The sequence below is a fragment of the Pristis pectinata genome, chromosome 5, assembly GCF_009764475.1.
Source record: "Pristis pectinata isolate sPriPec2 chromosome 5, sPriPec2.1.pri, whole genome shotgun sequence".
Taxonomy (NCBI): Eukaryota; Metazoa; Chordata; class Chondrichthyes; order Rhinopristiformes; family Pristidae; genus Pristis; species Pristis pectinata.
The window spans coordinates 57,051,101-57,078,891 of NC_067409.1; the positions used below are offsets into that span (position 1 = coordinate 57,051,101).

The 27,791-nt window shown below is 41.1% G+C and overlaps 1 protein-coding gene across 3 annotated transcripts in view; it reads right to left on the reverse strand.

Annotated features, from left to right (window-relative positions):
• sgce (sarcoglycan, epsilon) overlaps positions 1-27,791 on the reverse strand; it is a 49,177-nt gene that overhangs the window by 6,243 nt on the left and 15,143 nt on the right. For 2 of the 3 annotated variants that reach the window (XM_052016102.1, XM_052016100.1), the window contains 7 exons: positions 24,843-24,968; positions 22,828-22,985; positions 14,653-14,725; positions 12,654-12,852; positions 7,096-7,258; positions 4,017-4,228; positions 3,511-3,537 (listed from right to left, as the gene is read on the reverse strand). In XM_052016102.1, the coding sequence (XP_051872062.1) occupies positions 3,511-3,537; positions 4,017-4,228; positions 7,096-7,258; positions 12,654-12,852; positions 14,653-14,725; positions 22,828-22,985; positions 24,843-24,968 (958 nt within the window). The remainder of the gene's footprint in view (positions 1-3,510; positions 3,538-4,016; positions 4,229-7,095; positions 7,259-12,653; positions 12,853-14,652; positions 14,726-22,827; positions 22,986-24,842; positions 24,969-27,791) is intronic. The other variant, XM_052016101.1, reaches the window with a different exon arrangement.

Below are 27,791 nucleotides of genomic sequence, written 5' to 3' on the forward strand. Positions count from 1 at the left end.
TAACAGATTTGAAATAACAATGAAAATTTTTAACTGAAGGTGCTCTGGGTTTGGAAGTCAATGAAGGCCTGCAAAGACAGTTCAAGATGTCGCTCTTCTCAAGGCCAATTTAAAATGAGCAATAAAAATACTACCCTTCCCACATCACAAAAAAGTGAGAATTAGCAGATTTGGTGTGGAATAAGAAAAAAGGAGACAGAGATCATAACCACAGGAATACTGTAATCTATAAATGAAAACAGCACAGCCAAGTGTGCTGAAGTTCAGAAGGAGAGTTGGTCATGTTAAATGTGATGGAGAGAAGGTGAAGTTGGAAATTCAATTCAGGGTGCACTTGGACTCCAATTACCTAGTTCAACTGAAATGGAGACTGTAGAGGAAGATGGAATCAGTGATGATCCTATGGAGATCATAGCAGGGGCCACTTTTTAATTTTTTTTTTAGTTTTAACTCATCCAGAAATGGATTTCAGAGAAGCTGACAGCACATGTGACAATGACACGTATAAATAACAGAAAATGCCCAAGAAATATGAATAGAAAATGCTAGAAATACTCAGTGTCAATGTCAATGAAAGTTCATTAACCTGAAGCATTAACTCAGTATCTCCTTCCACAGCTTCTGCTTGACCCACCAAATATTAAACAGCATTTTCTGCTTTTACTTTTCATTCTTTAAAAAGGGGTAATGCGTCACACCCAACGATTCAGGAACAGCTTCTTCCCCTCTGCCATCAGATTTCTAAACGATCCATGAACGCTACCTCATTATTCCTTTTTTGCACTATTTATTTATTTTTGTAATTTATATATTTTTACGTCTTGCACTGTACTGCTGCAAATTACAAAACAACAAATTTCACACCCTATGTCAGTGATAATAAACCTGATTCTGATTCTACCAAAAAGTATTTCAGCATTTTCAAAGTAATACACTAACATTCAAAGAGGAATGTAGGATGCAACAGAGATCCCTTTCAAGAGGGGTAAGAACTTACAAGATTTCACTTAAAATAGTGCTAGACCATTAATTCATTTATTGAGATTAGAGATCTTTTGCCTCTGCCTATTTAAATCTATTTTTTTATATAAATTTTAATTACTGTAATCAACTTACTTGAAATAACACTCATGGGTGATTATTTGTAAATTGATCACAACAGCAAAGAGATAGCAAATTTCAAGTACCCAGGACCTTAGGGAATATAAATTGCACTTTTGATACTTGCAAAAAAATTCCTTATGAATTATATGAAGGAGTACATGTTATGTGTAATGCTGCACACTAATGGGTGAATAGTCAGCAGGGTAGAAATTTATTCCATCTCCTGTGGTAAATATGCAATAGAGCAGGAAATTCCAAATGAAGTTAGTGGAACTATACTTCACAAGCAGGCTACAATGCCCAGCTACTATTATATTGTGCTTTCAGCATAAGCAAGAGGGGACAGATTTCCTCCTCAGTTTCTATTCAGAATTAAAGTGAGTAACCTGTGGCAAAAATAGTCTGGAGACTAAATTTTTAATCTTTTCTCCAATTAAAGTAGCTGCAATCCACCAAAACAACAGCTGGCCTTGGATGTTAAAGGTTCATTCACTGTATCCTTTACCTTTTTAAGCAAAAAGGTAAGATGTCATGACCTTTACTGAGACTTGTCACTGTCTCTTCAAAGGCAATTTGGTACAGGTAATAAATGCAGATCTTGCCAGCAATGCTGACACCCAGTAAACTGATAATAAAAGCATCATTTGTTTTTTTTAACAACATATCTAACCCATCACTTAAAGTTATTTAGAAGCAAAAGAAGTTGCTCAATGCATTCTACCACCAATAACACTAGAAAAGATAAGTTCCTCCTCAGTACATACTAGCCACTTGTTGCCAAGCAGTATAGTGAAACCTTTATACTGAATTTTTTTGGTGAATTCAGGCAGTCCCACTTTAAAATTATGTACACGAGTTGTTCACGTTGTCCAGAGAAGCATTTGCTGATGAGACTGAATCGCAGTGAGTCATCCACTGCCTTAAAGTTTTGATGCAAACTAAAAGAAATTCAGCACATGCCACTGCTTCAGCATCTGGATGGTAAAATAAAATTGGAACACAGGACAATAAAAAATAGACTTGGGACCACCATAAATGTTGCCATGGGGGAGACAAAAAAACAACTGGAGTTTTAAATCAGATGCTTTTAGCGATTAGTAATAGCACAGTACTACGAAGAGAAAAATTTAGACTGATAGCATAACCTATATCCATATAGAAATAGAAAACCAAGAATATTCAGCAGTTCAGGCAATATCTGTGGGGAGAAAGGCCAATTAACTTTTCAACTTAATAAACTTTCCAGAAACAATAATCTCACCTTCCTCCCTCCAACAGATTGTACCTGACTCCCAAGTATTTCCAGGAGATTTTTAAAAAATATCTTCAGAATCGTTTGTCAAATTGTTTTAATTTCAGCCTAATTTAAATAGGTATCAGCCATTCACAGCAGTATAATAGTAACAGCTTTCATGGAGCAGAAGTGAGAGAAACATTTCTCTCTCCCCCCCACAACAGCTGCTTGGATGAAAGCCCACAAGCTTGAAAGTTAACTCAGTCTCTCTCTCTCTCTCTCTCTCTCTGACTTGCCGAGAGTTCTCCAGCACTTTGTGTTTGCAGCTGCCTGCATGTTGGCTTAGTGGAGTACAAGTGCTGCCAACTTCCAAAACCTGAGCCCTGTGCCTCCAGCAGAAATTCCAAACAAACACAGGCAGGTTGACTGTAGGAGAGAATGCGTTTTGTTCTGTTGAGAGGTGCCAGCTCTCAGATGGCACAAAACAATTAGAGCACCTCTGTGGGGACTGGGCTGATCGTCACACATTACTGCTCCAAATCTCAGAATCACACACACAGAGAGCTGCCACAGAGAGCAACCAGGAGCAAATGCATGACCCAATGGTCATAGAATTCCAGCTGAAGGCAACAGTGATGCTCAGGCAAAAAGGATGCTCCTGAACAAATGTGAAAAACTAAAATGCATTCCAATTATAACGATACTGTTCTCTAGGTAGTAGGAAATAGCCTTTTTGTTTTGAAGAATGAAAATGGAATACAACTCTACTGCAACAATCAAAGCAAGGTATTTGCACTCCCTCAACATTAATTCATTAGTTTTATTGAGAGTTAAGAGATATCTTTATTAGTAGCCAAGGCAAAAGGTGCCTTATTTCATAACAAATAGATATGCTTTTCCACATTCAAAAAACTATGGCATAAGATTTCAGGTGTAACTGAACAGGCAAGAACTCACTTGCTATGCTATCAAGAGAGCTGACTGCAATAACTCCTCATTATGGGTCAGCAATATGAAATGAACTATGAGAAGTGTAAAAACTCAAAACGAAACACATGGATGGAACAGACTCTGAAGCCAACAGTAGCAGATTATGGTCTGATTAAACAAAAAAGTGAAACTAAAAACTGAAAATGTTCAATTTGAAACATAACAGGAAAGAAGACACTTACTCTGGTGTTTGCATGTCTCTCTTTTGCCTAGGAACAAAACAAAATTAATGAATTAAATAATAGGCATTGGTATTTGAAACATCAAAAAATATTTGCATATTGGGGGGACCCACCTTTGGCAGATGTTGAGAAGATGATCAGTGAATGCACTTGTCAGTATCTGCCTGCAAGTATAGGGCCAGAGCAACTGCACACACAAACACGTGACAACCAAACATAAATGGACACAGAATGAAACAGACTGAAAGGTTTAAGAAAATAAATTTGCATGGATGGAGCTGAAATATGAATTCATGCAATGATATGGACAGAGTCTATGTCTTCTACCTGCTCTAATATCCTGTGATATTTTTTAGTAGGAACTGAATCAGAACAAGTAAAATCCTTTCCCAGTAGTTTTTGTTAAGGTAATAAAGTAAGTGTGTTTGCGAACTTCCTTTTTGAGAAAGATGTGCTGCTTTGAGCGTCAGTGCTTATGCATTTTGACAGAAGTGCGAGGTACTTACACTCCTTCTCGACGGCAGAACATGATGTAACCAAGGATGACAAACAGCACTAGGGCAACAGCAATTGGTACTGCCAGCGTAATGACAAAGTCTGTGTAATAATCCTTGCTCTTCAGGTTAGTTAATGGTGGCTTATACTCCCCGTCATCAGGCAAGATACCATCTCCTCGAACCACCTCGTGGGCCACCGAAGGTGTCTTCGATTTATCAACCTGCCATCAAATTGCAAGAAAATAGAAATGCATCTTCATATTGCTTCTTTTAAATATGCTGGTGACTTGGGAGTGAAACACTGTTCCATCCTCAAACTGCACAATGAATTCAGACACGTATTGATGTTCATAGAACCAATACTCAATTGTATTAGCATTGCAGTTCCATATGTGGCGTACAAGCCATTTTCAACTCTGTCCCTCTATTCGGTAGTAAGAATTAAGATGGCCCCCTCATCATCAACTTTGTTTTATTTCTTCTAAGCAAGAATAAGGCACTACTCCCACAATCTTGACAACTACATAAAAATGTTATCACAGCACTGGTTAGTAAGCATATTTGAACCTTTCATTCAGTTGAGGCTCCTCCAAAAACCTAGATATTATTCTCCAAATTACTTCATGTTCTTCATGGCCAGATCTCAATTCTCACCAACGGGCAAAACATGATTATATTTTTTTCACCAATATTAGCTTCATATCATTATTTACAAAGAGCAAAAATTGTACAGCATTCCGACTAGTCTTTGTGGCTTGGTAGCTTTCCACACATTGTATTCAATAACCTAGTTGTTATCAGGAGGCACTGTCTCAGTTTAATAGATCTTACAGCAAGGTGGCAATTTGATTGTTCCAATTAACCATAGCATTATTATGCCAAGAGGAGAAAAGGAATTGGTATTCATTCCAGATTGATGATGGGATGAATTTAGTGGTTGTAAAAGAATTTTAGACTGTGCTACTAACATAAGATCCAAAATATCTGTTGTCCATGTGTATTTGTCTTAAGGCACAGCTAAATTTTTATTCCAAGGTATCGTTAATATTAGGAGTCACACTTTTAACTTCAACCATTGCTACTAAACCTTGTAAGTCCTATGATTGTACAACCAGGAGCTCAATGTTTCAAATCAATCTGGCCAACATCAATACAGCCCATGTTAAAACAGTGCAAGAAATGATAAACAGACACATTAGCTAAATAGTACGCTTTTAGTTTGTCCTAATTTTTCACATTGTAGATTAAAAATATGCAGGTAAATAGACTGACAAAGTGAACCTGATGACCCTATTTTCCTACACACCTCATTCCAAAAAACAAAAGGAGGAAACCTATTTTCTTTGATTTTTTGGCTTTAAATATTAAAGATTTTCCAAAATAATGCTAACCAAATAACCTCATCTGGGCCACTTACATCTCATTCTAGTCCCACCAGCTTGTTAGAGATTCATTTCCACAGTGAACCACTCAACTGCAAGTTATGTGCATTTGATTGTCTTGAAACTTGACTGTTATTCTATTACCGTCATCTGATCAGGATATGTCTGGGATGGGAAAACTCAGTATACAAACCCCTACAGGGATGAGAAATCTTCAATGTCCCAGAATGATGTCAAAGACAGAAAGGACACTGAGTGACATGGAAAGTCATGATATTCACTTGCTGGGAACTCAGTTGTATGCATCTCATTGGGGGGGGGGGGGGGGGGGGGGGGGGGGGTGTTCTGGTCTTTAGTGTGGTCTTCTTGCAACCTGAATGGAGAAGGTGCAAGTTGATCAACAGTCCAACTTCAATTAGTCAATGAAAAAAAAAGTCTGAATGATAATTAAATATGTTCAATAACAAACTGTTTGATTCAAATCTTCTTGGATAATTTCTTTTTAAGCACAGTGATAGGCTCCAACAGCATAATAACAGGCAACAGAAATAGCAAGACACATGGCAGATGAAATTTAATGCATGAAAATGCAAATACATCTTGGAAGGAAGAACAAGTTGGAGGGAATTTATTACAAAGAATCCTAATGAGAGCTTAATTACAGAATGGAGACACACCTGACGAAGGGTCTCAACCCAAAACAACAACTGTCCATTTCCCTCCATAGATGCAGCCTGATCCACCGAGTTCCTCCAACGTTTTGGTGTGTTAACTACATAATGATTTGAGTGTATGTGTGAATGAATTCTTAAATGTTATTGAAGTTGAGAATGTGGTTAAAAATGCATAAAGGCTTTATAAAGAGAGGCAGAGTACGAACACGGTGAATCTCAAAAAAAAAGCACAGCTTTAACATCAACTTAAGTACTGTGTCCAATTTTGATTACTGATTTTGGAAGATTTTGGGGAGGGTGCAGATAGGATAGTTCCTGAGATGAAGGGCATGCACTATAGGGAAAAGCTGAAGAAACTGGGATTGTCTTCGTCAGAGTAGAGGAGATCAAGGGAAATATGTAGGTGTACTCAAAATACTACAGATAAGATAGAAAGAAACTGCTTCCACTGTTGAATGGGTCAGGAACAAGAGAACACAATTTTAAGTTAATTTACCAAAGGCAACATGAGAGGTGGAATTGAAAAGCTGAGAAGTTGTGTTAAAATCACATGGAACTTTCTTCAAAAACCTTGTGATCAGGATTGTATAACAATTCACTGAAGAAGATGCAAATAACATTTGCTGCAGTAATAACAGAAATGAAAGGCTCTACCCATCAGGAGGAACTACATTGGCTGTATCTCTCTCTGCTCTAGAGGAAGGGTTTGAGAGGATGCTGAAAGGGGTCTTGATTATGAAAGGACAGGGTAGGGTAGACTAAAAGGAAATGTTTCCACTTGCAATAGCAATCAGAACTGCAGGTGGGGGAGGGGGCATAATTATAAAACAATCGTTAATAATGAATTCAGGAGAAACCTCTCCACACAAAGTGACTATGATGTGGGACTCATCGCAGGGAATAGTTGAGACAACTACCAAAGACGTACTTCAAGCAAAAATTAGAAGTAATATCAAAATGTATGAGATCCACTCCAAGATAATGAATGCAAAAATATTTTATAAAGATCAGTAGTGGTGGTTTCTGACTTACCAAAGACAGTTTACACCAGTCAATGTCAAACTGGGCTCTGAACTTTTTGTCACAGCTTATGCTGGGTTCCATCTCCTGGCTACACTTCTGCTGGTTCTGAGGAGTTTCCACCTCTCTTAGACACGATGAGAATGCCATATCCGTACCCACCATGACATAAACCCTGTGCAGGAAGATGGCCAATAATTGTAGTGATTTCTAGCAATCAGAAAACCTGTGAAGTGAGCCACTAACCATGGCTGGTCAATACCTAATAATATTTGCACTTTAAAATGGCAAGTTCATAAAAACTGCACTAAGAATTTAATGAACATACAAAAGTACAGACTGGAAAACGATCCTGTACACATCTAGCCCAGTAGCATGCATTATGAATCAAAATACATCCATTCATACTCAGATGGAAACATTTACAGTTAGAAATTCTGAACAGTAGCATCTATTGCTAGGGTGTTACGTTTGACCACTGGTTGCCAAAATGACATCCAGGGATGCATGACCACTTGTGGGATGAATTGCAACAGCTTGGTATTTTCATAGACAGAAGAATGGAGAGTAGAGATATCAGAATATTAATCAAAGCACAATGCGGATTTACATCAGCGCTGCTATTCTCGTGGTCAATGCTCCAGCTGGTACTCTTTCTTAGGTACACACTCAACAGCAATGGAAGGACACTGATCAATCAGTGCTATTAGAGTGATCAATCACCACTTACAGGTTAGTGCTGATTAACTTCTTAGAGTCAGAGTCTTCCTGCTGTTACTGTGATTCTATAAGTGTTTGGTGGTTTCTATAGTGTTGTGGATGCCGAAGGATATTTTTGTCAAATTTAAACCACCTGCAATAAAATGGAAGGTCCCCAAGATGGATGATTTATCTGGTATTCCCTCTTGAAATACATCATGACTGGCAAGTGACACATAGCTGAATAAGCTGCCAAAAGGAGGAGGAAGAGGGGGAGAAGGGCCTGAGTGATTCGGGGACAACTTGGGCTTCAAGTCTAAACAAGCAACCATGTATGAGGGAGTCAGACATTGGGCTGTTTAGTGGCTGGGACTAGAGATAATTACAGTAACTTGTTGTTTGCCATCTACAATCATGCAAATAAAAGTCACTGAGAATCCCCGCTCAAAAGTAGAGAGGAGACAAGTCCAGTGACGAACAGACAAAGGGAACTACTAGTTGATCTGACTACACTCTATGCCATCTCATTGTGGTGACAACATTTTGGGTAGGCTTAATGACAAGCATCGGCATAGCTGTAGTGGAACTGCAGGTATCGTAGGACATTGGTTTGTGCTCCATGGAGCCACTGCAGTTCACCTACATTGAGTTGGCAGAAACATTAATAATATTTTAGAGGGCCGACTGCTGTATTAATGTATATCTGAAACCATAATCCATCATGGTAACAGCCTGAACAAGGTGACCACATAAGACGACAGTCTAAGCTCTCTGCAGCAGTCAACCAAAGCAAGGTCAATGCTCATGTTGCAATGGAAAGAGAGACATCACCCACTGGATGATGCTTCACGGTTAGGTCGTGTTTTAATGGACATTTCCTAATGGAGCTGCTCACCGCTTCCACACCAGAAGAGTTTAGTCTCCAACCTCTGCACTATGCCCTGTGCCAAGTTGCTGTCAGGCTTCCCTATGCTCCTTGATATTGAAAACAGGGTTTCTAGCAGGCCTGGCAGGTGGAGAGCTGGTGGTCCTCACTCTTCAGTGAGTTGGTACCTGCACGAACAATGACTCTTGATCACGTCCCTTGAGCCCTTGGATCTCATCAAAAATTACATGCAGTGTCAGTGTGAGAAAGCGGCTATGATTATGAAATTAAGTAATGATGTGCGTCTCTTGCTGTTCATGCACCACATGGACACATTGTACTTGTTGGGTATCTGAAATCAAAAGGCACAAGGACCAGTAAGTTTGTGGATGACGCGACAATTGGTGGTGCTATGGATAGCAAGGAAACCTAAGGCTGCAGCCAGATATAGATCAGATGGAAAGATGGTTGGAGCATTGGCAGAAGGAGTTTAATCCTGACAAGTGCAAGGTAATGCATTTTGGGAAGTCAAATAAGGGTAGGACAGATACTGTAAACGGGAGGGAACTCAGAAATGTTGATGAACTGAGGGACATTGGGGTTCAAGTCCATAGTTCCATTTTGGTGACAACATCAGTAGATAGGGTGGCGAAGAAGCCATATGGTATGCTTCCCTTCATAGGTCAGGACATAGAATATAAAAGCTGGGATGTTATGTTACAACATTACAGTCAGTGGTCAGGCTGCACGTGGAATATTGTGTGCAATTTCTGTTGCCACACTAGAGGAAGGATGCAATAGTGCTGCAGAGAGTGCAAAGGAGATTCACTACAAGGTTGCCTGGATTGGAAGACTTTAGTTATGGGGAGAGAACAGATAGGCTGGGCTTATTTTCCCTGGAGCAAAGGATGCTGAGGGTTGACCCAACAGAAGTATATAATCTTATTAGAGACATAGATAGGGTAGATAGTCGTAATCTTTTTTCCATGGTAGGGGTATCAAAAACAAAAAGGCCCAGGTTTAAGGTGAGAGGTAGGGAATCGGAGGAGAAAGTTTTTTCTTTTGCACAGAGAGTTGTCAATATGAACATAATGCAGGCAAATGGGATTACTTTAAATGGGCAAAATGTTTGTCAAGGGCATGAAAGGGTGAAGAGCCCCTCTTTGTGTGGTACAGCTCCATGGCTCAGTTGCATTGTGGGGAGTGGAGAAGTGTATACATGCTTTAGTTTGTACATCTGAAAAAGACTGAGGATGGTATCTGGGCAGGGAGAAAAGAGCAAGAAGATTCAAGTACTAGGGTACCGCCACCTTTGATGTTTTCAATTCTGCCAATGGCCACAACCTCAGCCATAGGCATCCTGAAACTGGGCAGCAGTGTCTCAATTATGAGGGGTAGGGCAGGTGAGCATCCCCATCCAGCAAGCACCAGTTACCTGGCATTCATCCTGCAAGCAAGAGGGAAGGACATTAACGAGTGGTGCTAACCATCATAGGTGAACAGCAGGCAGTTTTGTGCGAGCTATGAAAGGTTTGAAACTTCCAGTAATGCCAAGGATGCAGAGGAGCATACAAATGTTGATGAGAGATGGTTGGAATGTGAGTGATGTATGACAGGGAAATTGTGCAGTGCCAGCAGATGGATGTTGTATGTGATAGGATGATGCATTCAGCAACTTTGTCAATGTGTCCAAGACTGCTGAATTCTTAGGTGTTCCATCTTGGTCCCTGGGGCTAAATGATTCATGGTGAACTTTCAAATTATCTACTCCTATTGCCTTTTCAGTATGTGTCTATACAATCTCTTACTTTCCACCAACTCCCTCGAGGCTTCCAGTAACATATTTAAAAACCTTGGAGCCTGCTTTCTCCCACTGAATGCCACTCTCATGAAGTGCTTCCAGAGGCTGTTCATGGCACACCAACTCCAGCCTGCCAGACAACCTTGACCAACTGCAATTCACCAACCTCTGAAACAATCCACAGCGGACATCATCTCCCTGACCCCACACTCATCTCTGAAGCACAGTAAAGACACCTATGTTAGACTACTGTTTATTGACTACAGCTCCACCTTCAATACTATAATTCCAAAAAAACTCATCTCTAACCTCCTAGACCTGGGACTCAACATCTCCCTTTGTAATTGGATCCTTAACTTCCTGACCAACAGACCCCAATCAATGACAATAGGCAGCAATACCTCCGCCATGATTATCCTAAACACCGGTATCCCAGAAGGCTGCGTCCTCAGCCCCTTACTTTACCCCCAATACACTAATGACTGTGTGGCCAGATTCTGCTCTAACTCCATCTATAAGTTTGCAGATGACACCACTGTAGTGGGCAGAATCTCAAATAACAAGTGAGTCGGAGTACAGGAAGGCGATAGAGAGCTTAGTGACGTGGTGTCATGACAACAACCTTTCCCTCAATGTTGGCAAATCAAAAGAGCTGGTCATTGACTTCAAGGGGGGCAGTGCCCATGCTTCTGTTTACATCAACAGTGCTGAAGTCGAGAAGATTGAAAGCTTCAAAGTTCTTCGGCGTGAACATCACAAATAGCCTGTGCTGGTCCAACCACATAGACGCCACGGCCAAGAAAGCTCACAATCACCTCTACTTACTCAGGAGGCTAAAGAAATTTGGCATGTCCCCTTTGACCCCCACCAATTTTTAAATTAATATACCATAGAAAGCATCCGGATGCAGAGTTGTGGACACAGCTCAGCACATCACAGAAACCAGCCTCCCCTCCATGGACTCTCTACAATTCTCGCTGCCTTGGTAAAGCAACCAGCATAATCAAAGACCCCACCCCAGACATTCTCTCTTCTTTCCTCTCCCATCGGGCAGAACATACAAAAGCCTGAAAGCACATACCACCAGGCTCAAGCACAGCTTCTATCCCACTGTTATAATACTCTTGAACGGTACCCTAGTACGATAAGGTGGACTCTTCACCTCACGATCTACTTTGTTCTGGCCTTGCATATTATTGTTTGCCTGCACTGCACTGTCTCTGAACGATGACACTTTATTCTGCATTCTGTTATTGTTTTCCCTTGTACTACCTAAATGCACTGTTGTAATAAAATGATCTGTATGGACAGCATGCAAAACAAACTTTTTCACTATACATCAGTACATGTGACAATTTACTCTTCTTACTCCCAAACTAGCTTCATTTGCAGACTTGCTGGCACCTGCTCCAATGGCACCGCAATGTCTATTTAAAAAAGTGCAGGCTAGCTTTAAGCAGTGCATACCTTTAGCTGGTGCCAGTCTCTTATAATATCTGAAGCATACAGGCACAGAACAGCACAGCAAATGGTGGCTGAATGCTGCGAACATTATAATTAACAGACAACATCCAATTGTTTTCCATCAGGATTATACTGAATGTGCACAGGTTAATCAAACCTTACAATCCCTCTGTTTTGAAGGGCTTCCAAATTTATCACCAAATCTTGAGACAGAGAGAGAGGAATTAGGGGGGAAAAAAGTGGAAAATTCATCTCTAATTCCTGAGACAATGAAAACACGTCCAGAGATTTCAATGGTCCTGACCCTGACCTGCATCATGGAATACCTATGTCAGCAAAAGCAGCTTATTTGCTTCTTTCAGGTAAAAATTCCAGGACTGAAGTCCACAATCTTTCACATCCAAGTTTGTTGGAAGTGTGGCAGAAGAGCCCCAAATTGATCCAGGGTTCAAGATCCTTTCGGTCTCACTCTTCCATATCAGTTTCTGTGGGGCCCTAAAGGGATGGCACCTCCTCTGTTCCAATATGATTCCCGGCTAGGAAAGCACAGCCAAGCATTCAGCCCTGCACTCCAAAGTGGTCCCACCTAGAGTCCAGGACCTACAGTGAACACAAATACAACCAACCCATGCAATTCAAGCCCAAATCAATTTTGGCATATCAGCAGCTGAAGGAAACAAATTAAACAACTGAGAATTAGATGCAAATCCAAACAGATTGTTTTGTTTGAATCAAACTCACCCTTCCTTCATATTATTGATGGGAAGAGGCACTCGCCCACCTCGGTCGAGAGCTGAGGTGATATTGATGGCATTGAGACGATCAGGCTGCCAAACATTCTTCACTGCTCCAAGGAAATCACCAATGACCTCACTCGCCAACATCTCTTCCACATTCATGTTCTTCACAAAAAACTCCGCTTGATATGGCAAAGGATAATCTTTAAACATGAGAAATATGAGTAAAGTTAAAAATAGTGGTTGCTCAGAAAACGTATTCTTAACCAGGAAACATACAGCAAATGGTGCTACAGGGCTGTCACTGAGGCCAAAACCCATCTATATACACATAATATTGAAGCTAATTTTAACCAATTAATTATTAGTAAGTGAATTGACCTGTACGATCGGTTTGTAAGACAAGCTTTTCACTGTATCTCGGTACAAGTGACAATAATAAACCAATACGTATCGCTTACAGAATCAAAGTTTTCTGTCCATTCCTATATGTTATGTTGATCATGTGGCTTGCTTGGCCACTTCACGTGGCTGTTCGGAGAAAAGCAAGCTGACGTGTGACTTGAGTCATGCATAGGCCTGACAAGGTAAGGACAGCAATATCCCTCCATAAAATTTATGAATGAATCAATCAGCTAATTTTGTTCTGCCAAAGACTAAATATAGTTATAAAAACAGAAAATGTTTGAAACACTCAGCAGGTCAGGCAGCATCAGTGGAAAGAAGAGTTACCAGAGGCAACCTTTTCCCTTTTCATGATGCAGCCTGACCTACTGAATGCTTCCAGTATTTTCTGTTTTTATTTCAGATTTCCTGTATCCGCCGTTTGATTTTGAGTGTAAACATTTACTTATATTGATGAAAGCTTTCTTGCATTTCCTTTGTTATGCAGATGGATTTGACAAATCATTTCTTTGCATTCGCTTTGGAACCAGTGCAATTCTTTACATGATTATTATTTACAAGTATCTACAAGTTCAAATAGGAGGTTTTTAACCACAGATAAGACATGCAGGAAATCTGCCTCCGAATATTTATTTCTTTATTTCTTTTGTCTCTTTGTTTCTTTCAATTCACAAGATCACAAGACAAAGGAGCAGAAGTAGGCCATTCGACCCATCAAGTCTGCTCCAAGGAAAAGGGAAAAAGAAAAAGAAATGAGAAATGGGGGGGGGGGGGCAGGTGAGAAAAAAAAACTATTCTAACCCCAATTTCCAGCCTTATCCCCATTTCCCCTGATACCCCGACTATTTAGATATCTATCTATCTTTTCCTTAAATGCCTCCAATGATCTGGCCTCCACTGCTGTACCTGGCAAGGAATTCCACAAATTCACCACCCTCTGGCGAAAGAAATTTCTCCTCATCTCTGTTCTAAACCTGTACCCTCTTTTCCTTTGTTTCTGAAATGACTCCAAATTTTATATTTACCTTCACCAAAGAGACGTTTTCATTTTAGAAGACAACTATTTTCAATAAAGGAATTTTGAAAATTTCTTTGTCAGTAATAGTCCATTTTTTAAATTTTCCTCTTAATAGTTCCATGATAAAGTTTGGCCAAAATCAGTTTTAAATGACATATAACCAATGCCAGGTCTTATGAAAAATAATGGAAGTACTCCACCCAAGATGTTAACCAAACTCCTTCAGAAGGGATCAGGAAGTGTTTCTGTGATTACACACAATTCCAGGATGGTGTGTTGCCTCGCTAATGTCATGGTCAAGGATATTACTAAGTGGCTACACAACATTCTGCAATGGGAGGTTGAATAGCCAGAAGTCATGGTTCTGGAGACACAAGACACTGCAGATGCTGATCCTGGAGGTCCTTTTCACTGTAGGTCCTGGACTCTAGATGGGATCACTTTGGAATGCAAATGCATAAGTTGCTTCTTTATACAAATGTTGATGCAAGCTAGTCCTTTACACCATTTTGTTTTTTATTCCCAAGACATTACCATCCCTACACAAAGCAAGAAAAATACAAGCTGTATTGCTCCTCACCATTTGAAGCCATGATGTTGACAATCAGAGTATGGCGTGCAGTTTCATATGTTCTTCTGTTATAAGCTGTGATCTGACAAAAGTTAAAACAGCAAATCAGCAAGTGCTTGAAAATATTGAATGGTAATACATTTGTATTGCAATCTGTATTTTCCTACGCCACCTGCTGTCTGAACTCTACCCTGCACCTACTGCTGTGCAGCACATCATTGGAAATTAAACCAACACACTGGAACAGTGAAATAGAAGAGTAATGAAACAAGAGGACACAGATTTAGGATAAGTAGAAAGAGATCCAGAGGGGAGATTTGGGGGGGCGGGGGTGGGGGTAAATTTTCCACCCAGGGATTGGTGATTACCTGGAAAGCACTGCCTGCGAGCGCGGTTAAAGCTGAGTCACTGACAGTATTCAAGAAGTTTCTAGCTGAGCATTTCACTCACTTAGGCACAGATGGGAGTGGGCCAAGAATTGGGAGATGGGATTAGTGCAAATGGGTGTCCATTAGTCAGTGTGGATGTGGTGGGCTGAATGGCCTGTTTCCATGCTATATGTTCCTCTCTCTCTCTGGCAAATACAATAGAGTGAACATATAATGGACATTTGCTAACCGTTTAGTCAGATGAGAAATGAATACTGTCACAACTCAAATATTACCAGCACACCCAGTGGTGAAATTAAGGAATAATTAACTCTTATGGTGAGGGAGTATAATGCAAGCCATATGCCAGGAATCACAAACAAGTCTGAAGAAACCCTTCAACAGAAACAGCATTTCTTTTTGTAATTTAATGAGCTCATAAACACCATTTGTTCATCGCAATTTGTATACATGCATCTTTCCAACAAGGAGGCAATGATCTGAGTGAGTGAAATTATTTTACTTTAAACAAGAAGATACCCAAACAGGAATCACATGAGCACTGTGTTCATTTGATTACAAATGAGATGCAACTTTGCTGTTATGTTACATTTAAATTAGTAATTTGATAACCCACTCCTAAAATACTATCTTGGGTGATTTAACCGTACAGGAGAGGAGGAAAAAGGTCAAGAGGTCATTAGTTTTAGTGGATTCTATAGTGAGGGGATCAGAAAGTGTTTCTGTGATTACGCACAATTCCAGGGTGGTATGTTGCCTCACTAACATCAAGGTCAAGGATATTACTGAGTGGCTGGAATTACTGGAATTGGAATATTACTGTCACATGTACCGAGGTACAGTGAAAAACTTGTCTTGTCTACCGCTCATGCAGATCAATTCATTACACAATGCATTGAGATAGTACAAAGGTAAAACCATAACAGAATACAGATTAAAGTGCAACAGCTACAGAGAAAGGGCAGTGCAGGTAGACAATAAGGTGCAAGGTCACTGATGACGTAGATTGTGAGGTCAAGAGTCCATCTCATCGTACCTGGGAATCAGTCAATCATCTAATAACAGTGGGATAGAAGCTGCCCTTGAGCCTGGTGGTACATGCTTTCAGGCTTTTGTATCTTCTGCCCAATGGGAGAGGGGAAAAGAGAGAATGTCCGGGGTGAGTGGGGTCTTTGATTATGTTGGCTGCTTTACCAAGGCAGCGAGAATTGTAGACAAGAGTCCATGGAGAGGAGGCTGATTTCTGTGATGTGCTGAACTGTGTCCAGAAATCCTAAACTGTATTCAGGATAACTTTTTAAGGCCAGTGGGTAGCAAACCCAACAAGATGAGATTGAGGAAGGGGCAATTTTGGATTTAGTCATCGGAAATGAAGCTGGATAGATGAAAGAAATATCTGTGGGCAGCACTGTTGTGAGAATAATCATAATTTAGTTAGATTTAGCATGGTTATGGAAAAGGAAAAGAATAAAATAAGAGCAAAGGTTCTAAACTGGGGCATTGCCAACTTTACTGAAAAGCGACTTAACAAAAGGGGACTGGAACCAGCCATGAAAATAAATCAATTTTCAAGCAGCAGAGACATTTAGAGAAGAATTCAATAAGTTTCATGTTAACAAATTTCTACACAAAACAGGATGGTACCCTCCAATCTAGAGCTCCTCGGCTGTCAAGGTGCAGAGAGCGTAGGAGAAAGATAAAAGGGAAAACATGTCATACACCAAGCTCCTTATGCAGCAGAAATCCTGGAAGAATATAGAAAGTGAAGGAGTATAATTAAAGGAAATTCAAAAAGTAAAGAGGATATGAAAAAATATTGGCAAGTAAAATTCATATTTGTTTTAAGAATATAAACAGCAAGAAGATCATAGGAAAGAGTAGGGCCTATATGGAACCAAAAAGGTAATAAAGTGTGGAAGAGGATTTCGTGGGTGAGGCTCTTGATGAATATTTTGTGGCTGTCTTCACAAAACTGAGAGATGATGCCAATACTGTGGTTAAGCAAAACAAGCATAAAATATTACTTGGGATAAACATAGTAAAAGAAATATTAAGGGATTTATCTTTGAAAATGGATCAACTGCCAGAACTGGCTGAATATATTCCAGACTGCTGAAGGGAAAAAAATTACAGAACCCCAACCAGAATTTTTTAGTCCTCTGGTTGAGGAATAGGACCAGAGAACTGGAGGAATGCCAATACTGTCCCACTGTTTACAAAGGATGAAAGGAGTAAATCAAATTACAGGCCAGTTAGTTTAACATCAGTGGTGGGCAAAGCACTGGAATCCATTCTGTGTCAAATTTAATTTAGAAAAGCACAACATTCAGGAACAGTCAATATGGATTTGTCAAGGAAAGGTGAGGTTGATTGAATTCTTTGGAAATATAATATGGTGAGCTAATGAGGGAGTGCTTTTGATATGGTTTACATGAATTTTAGCAAGTCTTTTGACAAAGGTCCCATATGGCAAGCAAGTTTGAAAAAAAGTAAAAGTTCATGGGATCTAAGGAAGAGTTGGAAATTAAATCCAAGATTAGCTCACTGGCAGGAATCAAAGAATAATATTTTTTAGCATTTTTGTGACTGAATGGCTGTTACCCATGGAGCTCTTCAGGACTCAGTATGTGGTTCTTTCCTTTCTGTAACCAATGTGAATGACTTAGACCTAAATGTAGGGTACACAATAAAGAATTTTGTCGATGATACAAAAAATGATCATGTGGTTATTTCCTATTATGTGGTGACCAAGAACCGCGGGTACTGAGGAGGAAAGCTATAGGCTGCAGGAAGATTATAATTACTTGCTATGCCTGCATATTAGTCTTTTGCAAATCAAACACAAGGACATCCAAATCCCTCTGCATCTCAGAATTCTGCAATCTTTCATCATTTAGATAACATGGTTCTTTTTTGTGCCAAAATGGACGATTTCACATTTTTCCTCATTATACTTTCCCAGATCTTTGCCCATTGACCTAACGTATCTATATTTCTTTATAGCCTCCTTATGTTCTCTTCACAACTTACTTTCTTACCTTTCCTTGCATCGTCAGCAGATCTAGCAAGCATACCTTCATCCATATCATTTCTATAAATTGTAAAATATTGAGGTTTTCCTTTAATAGGGCTACAATATCACTACTGCACACAGTTCCTGAAAGATATAATTGCAAGGGGAATCATTCTCAAGGGAGAGGGTGAACAGCCAGAGGTTGTGGTGCTCATTGGCATTAATGACATAGGTAGAAAGCGGGAAGAGGTTCTGCGGAGTGAGGTGGGTTAGCAAAGAGGCTGAAAAACAGGACCTCAAAAGGTAGTAATTTCTGGATTACTCCCAGTGCCACATGCTAGGAGAGGAATAGAAAGAAAGAATAGATGAATGTGTGGCCAAGGAACTGGTGCAGGGGGCAGGGTTTCAGGTTCTTGGATCACTGGAACTTCTTCTGGGGCAGGGGTGACCTGTACAAGAGAGATGCGGTGCATCTCAAGGGGAACCAATATCCTGACCAGGAGGTTTGCTAGTGCTACTCAGGAGGGTTTAAATCACTTTGGTAGGGGGGTGGGAACCAGAGCACCAGTTCAAAAAGTGAAGGGATTAAGAGGAAAGTAAATGTCATGACCAGTGAGTCTGTAAGGGAGAACAGGCAGCAGCAAGGTAATAGACACAATAGGACAGACGGGTTGAAGTGTGTTTATTTTAATGCTAGGAGTACTGGGGTAAGGGTGATGAAGTAAGATCATGGATCAGTACATGGAACTATGATGTTGTGGCCATTACAGAGATTTGGTTGAAAGCGACTGGATGCTTAACGTTCCATGGTTTTGATGTTTTAGAAAAGATAGAGAGGGAAGTAAAAACAAAAAGGTGGGGGGGGGCAGGGGTAGTTGCACTATTAATCAGGGACAGTAACACAGCTGTACTCAGAGGGGACACAATGGAGGGCTCAACCACTGAGTCCCTATGGGTAGAACTTAAAAATAAGAAAGGTGCAATCACTTTGATGGGATTATACTACAGACCCTCAGCTCCCACTCCACCCCCCACCAAATAGCCACCGGGATATCGAGGAACAGATATGCAGGCAGATTAGGGAAAGGTGTAAAGACAGCATGGTTGTTGTTGTGGGTGACTTCAACTTCCCTAATATACACTAGGACCTCCAAAGGGTAAGTATAGACCTTGCAGGAGAGTATTGTATTGGAGCAGGGAAAAGTACAGGAGTTTTAGACTGGAACCAAGGAGAGTTAATTGGGAACAGCTCTTTCTGGGCGTCCACATCTGGCATGTGGAAGATGTTGAAAGACCAGCTGCACAGAGCACATTACAGGTATATTCCAGTAAAAAGGAAGGACAAGAATGGCAAGGTCAGGGAACCTTAGATGTCAAGAGGGGTGACGAATTTAGTCAACATGAAAAAGGAAGCATATTCAAGGTTTAGGAAGCTAAAATCAAACGCTGCCCTTGGGGATTATAAGGAACCTAGAAAAGAACTCAAGAAGGAAATTAGGAGAGCCGGGGGGGAGCCATGAAAAGATTAAAGAGAATCCTAAAGTACCCTATGCATACATCAAGAGCAAGAGTCTATCTAGGGAGAGCGTAGGACCAGTTAAGGATAAAGGAGGGAACATGTGCTTGGAGGCGGAGGACGTGGGCTAGGTTCTAAATGAATACTTTGCATCAGTATTTACCAAGGAGGATGTGAAGGACAGTGAGATCAGTGTGGAGCATGCTAATGTGCTACAGCATTTTGAGATAAAGAAGGAGGTAGTCTCTTAAAGAACATTAAGGTGGATAAGATCCCAGGGCCTAATGGGATATATCCCCGGTTATAGAGAGAGGCAAGAGATGAGATGAGATGGCTAGGCCTTGACCAAGATCTTCATGTCCTCTCTAGCCACATGTGAGGTCCCAGAGGACTGGTGAGTAGCTAATGTTGTTCAGTTATTCAGGAAAGGAAATAGGGATAATCCTGGAAAGTATAGACCAGCAAGTCTCATGTTAGTAGTAGGGACATTATTGGAGATGATTCTTATGGATAGGTTTTATCAGCATTTGGGCCTAATTAGGGAGAGTCAGCATGGCTTTGTGCAGGGCAAGTCATGTCTTACTAACTTGATTACGTTTTTCAAGGGGGTGACGAAGGTGATTGAAGAAGGTAGAGCTGTGGATGTTGTCTACAGGGATTTTAGAAATGGCATTTTTCAAGGTCCCTCATGGGAGACTCATCTAGAAGATTAAGAGGCATGGGATCAATGGTGACTTGGCCATTTCGATTCAGAAATGCCTTGCCCATAGAGGATAGAAGATAGTGGTCAATTAGACATTCTGGCTGGAGGTCTGTAACTAGTAGTATTCTGCAGGAATCTGTACTGGGACCTCTGCATATTGTGAAAATAAATGTTCTGGATGAAAGTGTAGATGGGTGGATTAGTAAGTTCACAGATGATACAAAGATTGATGGTGTTGTGGATAGTGTAGAAGATTGCCAAAGGATACAGCGGGATATAGATCAGTTGCAGATATGGGCAGAGAAATGGCAGATGCAGTTTAACCCAGCCAAATGGGAGGTGCTGCACTTTGGGCGATCAAATGTAAAGGGACAGTACACTGTTAATGGCAGTGTTACATACAGAAGGATCTTGGATCCATGTCCATAGCTCCCTGAAAGTGGCTGCAGAGGTTGACAGGGAGGTAAAGAAAGCATATAGCATGCTTGCCTTTATTAGTTGAGACACTGAGTTCAAGAGTCAGGAAGTTATGTGGCAGCTGTATAAAACTCTAGTTATACTGCATCTGAAGTGTTGCATTCAATTCTGGTTGCCCCATTATAGGAAGGATGTGGAAGCTTTGAAGAGCATGCAGAAGAGGTTTACCAGAATGCTGCCTGGACGAGAAGCATGTGCTATAAGGAAAGGTTGGACAAACTTGGGTTGTTTTCTCTGGAGCAGCCGAAGCTGAGGGGAGACCTGATAGAGGCTTATAAGATTATGAGGGGCATAGAGAGAGTAAACAGCCAGTATCTTTTTCCCAGGGGTGAAATTTCTAATACTAAAGGCTTGCATCTGAGGTGAGAGGGGGCAAGTTTAAAGGAGATGTGCCGGGCAAGTTTGTTTTGTTTTTTTACACACAGAGAGTGGTGGGTGCCTAGAATGTGGTGCTAGGGTGGTGTTGGAGGCAAATACGATAGCGTCATTTGAGAGGTTCTTAAACAGGCACATGAATGGAGGGGTATGGACACTGCGTAGACAGAAGGGATTAGTTTACTTAGGCATTTAATTACTAGTTTAATTAGTTCGGCACAACATCATGGGCCAAAGGGCCTGTTCTGGAGCTATATTGTTCTATGTTCAATGGAGAGGGTACAGAGATAATTTACGAAGAAGTTGCCAGAACTGAAAAATTGTAGCTATAGTAGAGGCAGAAACCTTCATCACATTTAAACAATACTTAGAGATGTATTTGAGGAGCTTGGACCTGGAGGGTTATGAACCTAATGCTGGAAGATGGGACTAGGTTAGGTAGCTCTTTATCATCCAGATCTGGTTTGAAGGGTTGAATGGTCCCCCCTTTCGTAGCAAAAGTTCCAAGGTTCTGTTATTGGCCACCCCAACCCTCACTTAGGGCAATCAGCAACTCTGCACTATTTCTGCAAGCAATGACATGAACAGTGCCCACTCACCTCCATTTTCCTAAACCTTGACCAACATATTCTCCTAAACTAGGTTACCTGAAACTCCAGTTATTTCATAAAAAATATGGTCAATATTTTTGTATAACAGCTGAATACTCCTTTGATGTCAAAGGTGATCATTGTGAGCTAACCTCTTAAACACAGTTGTTTTGATCATTTTTGGACTAAGGTTATAATGGAGTCAAATGGTCCTGGTAGAACCCAAACAGAGAATCAGTGGAATATATTAATATAATATGTTAGATATATAACTATGTTAGCTGCCTTCTTGATCACACCTAATCTAGAGGTCGTTAACTTTGAGATTTTCGATCCTCCCCAACATTTGTACGTTTTGCTCCCAACTCTCTCAGTACCTCCTGGGAAATCTTTACTTTTCTCTCTATGAATCCACTTTTCAGTTACACTTATTAGAAGTCCACCAATTCATACAACTGGATTATATTTTCTCCCATTCGATTTATCCCTTAACCAAATCCAACAAACTGACCATTCTATTGCAGATCATTGTGTAAGCAAGGAATTTATTTGGAACTGCTTTTGCTACCTTCACTGAGAGAGGGGTGGAAATTCTGTTTTGTACAGCAAGATTGACCAGGGTGGCACAGTGACGCAGCTAGTGGGGCTGCTACCTAACAGCTCCAGTGACCAAGGTCCATCCCTGCTCTCTGGGGCAGCCCATGTCAATTCTGCATGTTCTCCCTGTGACTGCACGAGTTTGCTCCGGGTGCTCTACTTTCCTCCCACATGCTAAAGACTTGCTGTTTGGTAGGTTACCTGGCCAATTTCAAATTGACCTCTGTGTAGGTGGGTGCAGAATTGATGGGAATGTGGGGGGAATAAGATACAGGAAAATTTAGTGGGGGTATATGATTACTCTGAGCCAGCACAGATTTAATGGGCCAAATGGCCTCCTCCTATATCATAAGGAAATATGGGCTGCAAGCTAGTTTTTTTTTATCTTCCATGTATTGAAAAATAATAGCTGTAGCAGTTAATTGTCAATGAGTCAAAATGTATACAGACTGTAATATTTAGAAGAGCTGTAAACTACTGAATTCCAGAACAACAATGCTTTAACCACCAGGTTACGATGCTACCTCAATGATTGTTGTCTTGTCAGCATTTTCAATGGTTGGTGATCCATAAAGTACTCCGTCACTGTATGGAGTTCTTTGAATGTATCGTAGCCAGCCAGGTCTGTCCGGGTATCCTTTCAGATTTGTCTTAAACGTAATTGGATCATTCCTGGCATCAGCTAGACGAAAGAATGCAACATGTTAGCCAGGTAATTTGAAACCAAAAAAGTCTGCATTTGTTTATTTCAATCACTGGGTTCTTTTTTGATCCAATACTTTTTGTAACTTAAGAATGGATTCAATTTAGGATCAACAAAGAATGTTATTATTGGTGCAGTAAGTCATTATGAACTAGCTCCCTTGGTGGCTCCATTGAGTAGACTATAGAATCCCAGTACTCTTCTCTGCCAAATTTTGTTGACCTTAGTCAAAATAACAAAATGGAAAGGACAAATAAGATCAGTGCCAGAAGGATAGAAGGTAAACTTTGTCACAGCATGCATTGCTAATTGCTTTCCAATAAATTTTAGTTATCTATTGCTGAAAGAAAGATCACGTTTGGGTACAATACACGAAAGGTGCTGGAGGAACGCGGCAGGTCAGGCAGCATCCATGGAGGGAAATAAACAGTTGACGTTTTGGGCCCAGACCCTTCATCAGGACTGGATATGAAAAGGGCAGAAGCCAGAATAAGGTGATGCGAGAAGGGGAGGAGTACACGCAGGCAGGGGATAGGCAAGTCCAGGGGATAGGCGAGTCCAGGGGATAGGCGAGTCCAGGGGAGGGGGGAAGGTAGTGGGTGGGTGAGGGGGAGAAGATGTAATAAGCTGAGAGGTGACAGGTATAAGAGGCAAAGGGATGAAGGAGGAGGAATCCGGTAGGAGAGGGCAGTGGACCATGGAATAAAGGTTGGGGGAGAGGAGATGGGCAGGTCATCAAGGCGGGGGAAGGGAGCCACAGGAATAAAGGAAGACAAAGGATTGGGGGGTGGCAGGGAAGAAAATAAAGGGGTGGGGTTACTGGAAGTTAGAGAAATCGATGTTGAGGCCATTAGGTTGGAGATTCCCAAGGGCGAATAGGTGTTGTTCCTCCAACCTGCGCTTGGCCTCAATGTGGCTTGTAGAGGAGGCCATGGTAGGCATGTCAGTATGGGAGTGGGATGTGGAATTGAAGTGGGTGGCTACCGGGAGGTCCTGGCTGTTGCAGTGGACGCAGCGAAGGTGCTCGACAAAGCAGTCACCCAATCTGCATCGGGTCTCACCGATGTACAGGAGGCCGCACCGGGAGCACCGTACAGTCAAATAATGTGCCAACATTCACTACCAAGATTTACACAGAAGTGGCTATCTTGATGAAATACAGGATGGTGTTTGGCACTTGTGAGATCACAGACCAATGAAGAGTCAATGCCTCAAAACTGTGAGAAGTATAAAATTGCAAAGCCTTCATTTAACATAGCAAATATAATCTATAAACATTTTTGCTTTGACACTTCTATTTTTTTCTACTTGAATTTGATGACTTATCCTCAGCCAAGTTATCATTATTCATGTGCAACTCATGACAACAAACTTTGGCAGTCTGATCATCCATGGCAATATCAGAGCTAAACCAATCTGTCTCTACCATGTTCTAGCCTAAGTCTGTGATAATTGTACGTGTTTACAATGTTTTACAATTTAGGTGCATGCTTTTTATCATTCTCAATTTAGATAATTTTAGTAAGCTGTGAAAGAGTGAATTTTTTTTTAAGAGAGACAAATTTGAAAATTGATAACAACATAAAAAATGTAGTCAAAACAGATTCCTATCCAAAGTTGGCATCTCCAAAGCTTTGTGCAACTTAAAATTCTATTTGAATGCCCACCCAAAATATTCTGTAGCAAAGCACTTGCAAAACTAACTTGCTTCAGTGGTCAAAAATTACATTTCTCATCAATGGTACACTAGAAAAACAAAAGTTAATATTTAGAAAGTTTAAATAAGTCTACAGTAAGCCATGGGTAACTCAAATGGGTTTGCAGAGCTTCACTCACCAAGTTTGCTTGAGTAGGGAGGAAATTCCCCTTTAAAGTACTCTCTCTTCAAAACATGCACAAAAAGGACTCCAGAAGATGGATAAAGATTCCGATCTGATTGCACTTGTGAAAAGATGGAATACACTAAGAAGAAGGAGGAAAAATATTAACACCAAAGAAATTAGTTATATAATAAATGGCTTTACACTCATTACAACAGACTGTTCTGATTAAGGGGTCAGATGCACTACTCCAACATCTTAAGTATTTGATCACTGAAGGAGCTCAACTGAAACAGTAAAACTTTTGTTTTAACTGCGTTAATCTTATGATTTCATTTATAATATTCAATACAATTATAATTAGAGTCACAGAGCAATACAGCAAGGATAGAGGCCCTTTGGCCCAATGAGTCCATGCCGACCACAGTGCCCACCCAGCTAGTCCTAATTTCCTGTGTTCAGCTCATATCCCTCTAAGCTCTGCCCCTCCATGTACCAATCCAAGTGCTTCTTAAATGATACTATTGTACCTGCTTCAACCACTTCCTCTGGCAGCTCATTCCATGTACTCACCACTCTCAGTGAAAAAGTTGCTCCTCAGGTCCCTTTTAAATCTTTCCATTCTCCCCATAAATCTATGCCCCCTAGATTGGACTCCCCTCCCTGGGGAAAAGACAATCCATCTTATCTATGTCTCATTTTCCTACATTCCAAGGAATAAAGACCTAGCCAGGCCAACCTCTCCCTCTAACTCAGGCCCTCTAGTCCTGGCAATATCCTCGTAAATCTTTTCTGCACTCTTTCCAGTTTAACCACGTCTTTCCTATAATAGGGTGACCACAACTAAGTACGATACAGTACTCCAAGTGTGGCCTCACCAATGACTTATACAACTGCGATGTAGTTCATTCCTGAGGTTCTCTGGCTTGTCCTTGCTACCCTTCTTAAACAACAGAATGACATTAACAACCTTCCAATTCTTCAGGAACTTCACCAGTGTCATTTCTAAGCACTACTGTTACGTCCTCCCTTATCAAAAAAGCAACACCCCCTCCTCACTTACCTGTACCTCTGTCACGCCTGTAGCATATGTATCCTAGAATATTGAGCTGCCAGTCCTGCCCTTCTCTCAGCCATGTTTCTGTTACGGCTATAACATCCCAGTCTTTAGAGCCGATCCACGCTCTGAGTTTATCCGCCTTACCTGTTAAACCTCGTGCATTGAAATAAATGCAGTTTAACTGGGTTTTCCTTTCCCTGCCTTTACTGTGCCCCTGGCTATCCTGATTATTAAACTTGTTCTCACTGGCTTTATCCCATGACTTGCTCTCACTGGCTACTGCTTTGTCCCATGACTTGGTTCTGCTCAGAGTCCCACCCCCCTGCCAATCTAGTTTAAACCCTCCCCTGTAGCAGTAGCAAATTTCCCTGCAAGGATATTGGTCCCTCCCTGGTTCAAGTGCAACCCATCCCTCTTGTACCAGTCGCCTCTACCCCAGAAGAGATCCCAATGGTCCAAGAACCCGAATCCCTGCCCCCCTGCACCAGCTCCTCAGCCACGAATTCATCTGGCCTGTCCTTCTATTTCTGACCTCACTAGCATGTGGTACGGGGAATAACCTAGAGATCACTACCCTTGAGGTCCTGCTTCTTAACTTCTTACCCAACTCCCTATACTCATTTCACAGGACCTCATCCCTTGTTTGACCTATCTTGTTTATACCAACATGTATAACAACCTCTGGCCGTTTACTGTCCCCATCAAGAATTTTCTGCAACCACTCAGAGTCATCATTGACCCTGGCACCCGTGAGGCAACACACCATCCCGGTGCCTCTTCTGCGGCCACAGAATCTCCTGTCTGTCCCCCTCACTATTGAGTCTCCTATCACTATTGCCCTGGCTGACTACACCCATTCTCTCTGATCCTGAGCCAGAGACCTGACTGCTGCTACTCACCCTGAAAGATCATCCCCCTCAACATTATCCAAAGAGGTACACCTGGTACTGAGGGGAATGATCACAGGAGAACCCTGCATTGACTGCATCCTCCCCTTAGTCTTCCTGGTGGTCACCCATCAATCTGAAGCCTACACCTTACATGTGACCACTTCAGTAAAAGTCTCATCTATATTGTTCTCAGCATCCTGGCTGATCCCGAGTACATCCAATTAATTAATTGTTACTAATACTGTAACTCACATTAATTTTTTGCTTGTAAAAAATCTCTCACATTTATCCACAAGAACTTAATGTATTCTCATGAAAATCAATACTGAAATTTATTGGAATCTATCCTCAAAGACGGGGTTGCGGAATACCTAGAGGCGCAGAGCAGGATAGGTCCTAGCCAACATGGGTTTGTGAAGGGAAGATCCTGCCTGACCAACCTATTGGAGTTTTTTGAAGAAATCACAGGTAAGGTGGATAAGGGAGAGGCGGTAGATGTTGTGTATTTAGACTTTCAAAAGGCCTTTGATAAGGTGCCTCACAAGAGACTGATTAATAAGATGAGAGGTCATGGAATTACGGGTAGGATAACAGAATGGGTGGAGCATTGGCTGGTTGACAGGAAGCAAAGAGTGGAAATAAAAGGATCTTGTTCTGGTTGGTTACCGGTTACTAGTGGTGTGCCGCAGGGGTCGGTGTTGGGACCGCTCCTTTTTACCTTGTACATTAACGATTTGGATGATGGAATAAATGGTTTTGTGGCTAAGTTTGCGGATGACACCAAGATAGGGGGAGGAGTAGGGAGTATTGAAGAGATAGGAAGGTTGCAGAGGGACATAGACAGTTTAGGAGAATGGGCAAGGAAATGGCAGATGAGATTCAATGTAGGGAAATGTGCAGTTGTACACTTTGGAAGCAGAAATAAGCGGGCAGATTATTATCTAGGAGGAGAGAAAATCCAAAGCACGGAAGTACAAAAGGACTTGGGGGTACTCGTGCGGGATACCTTAAAGGT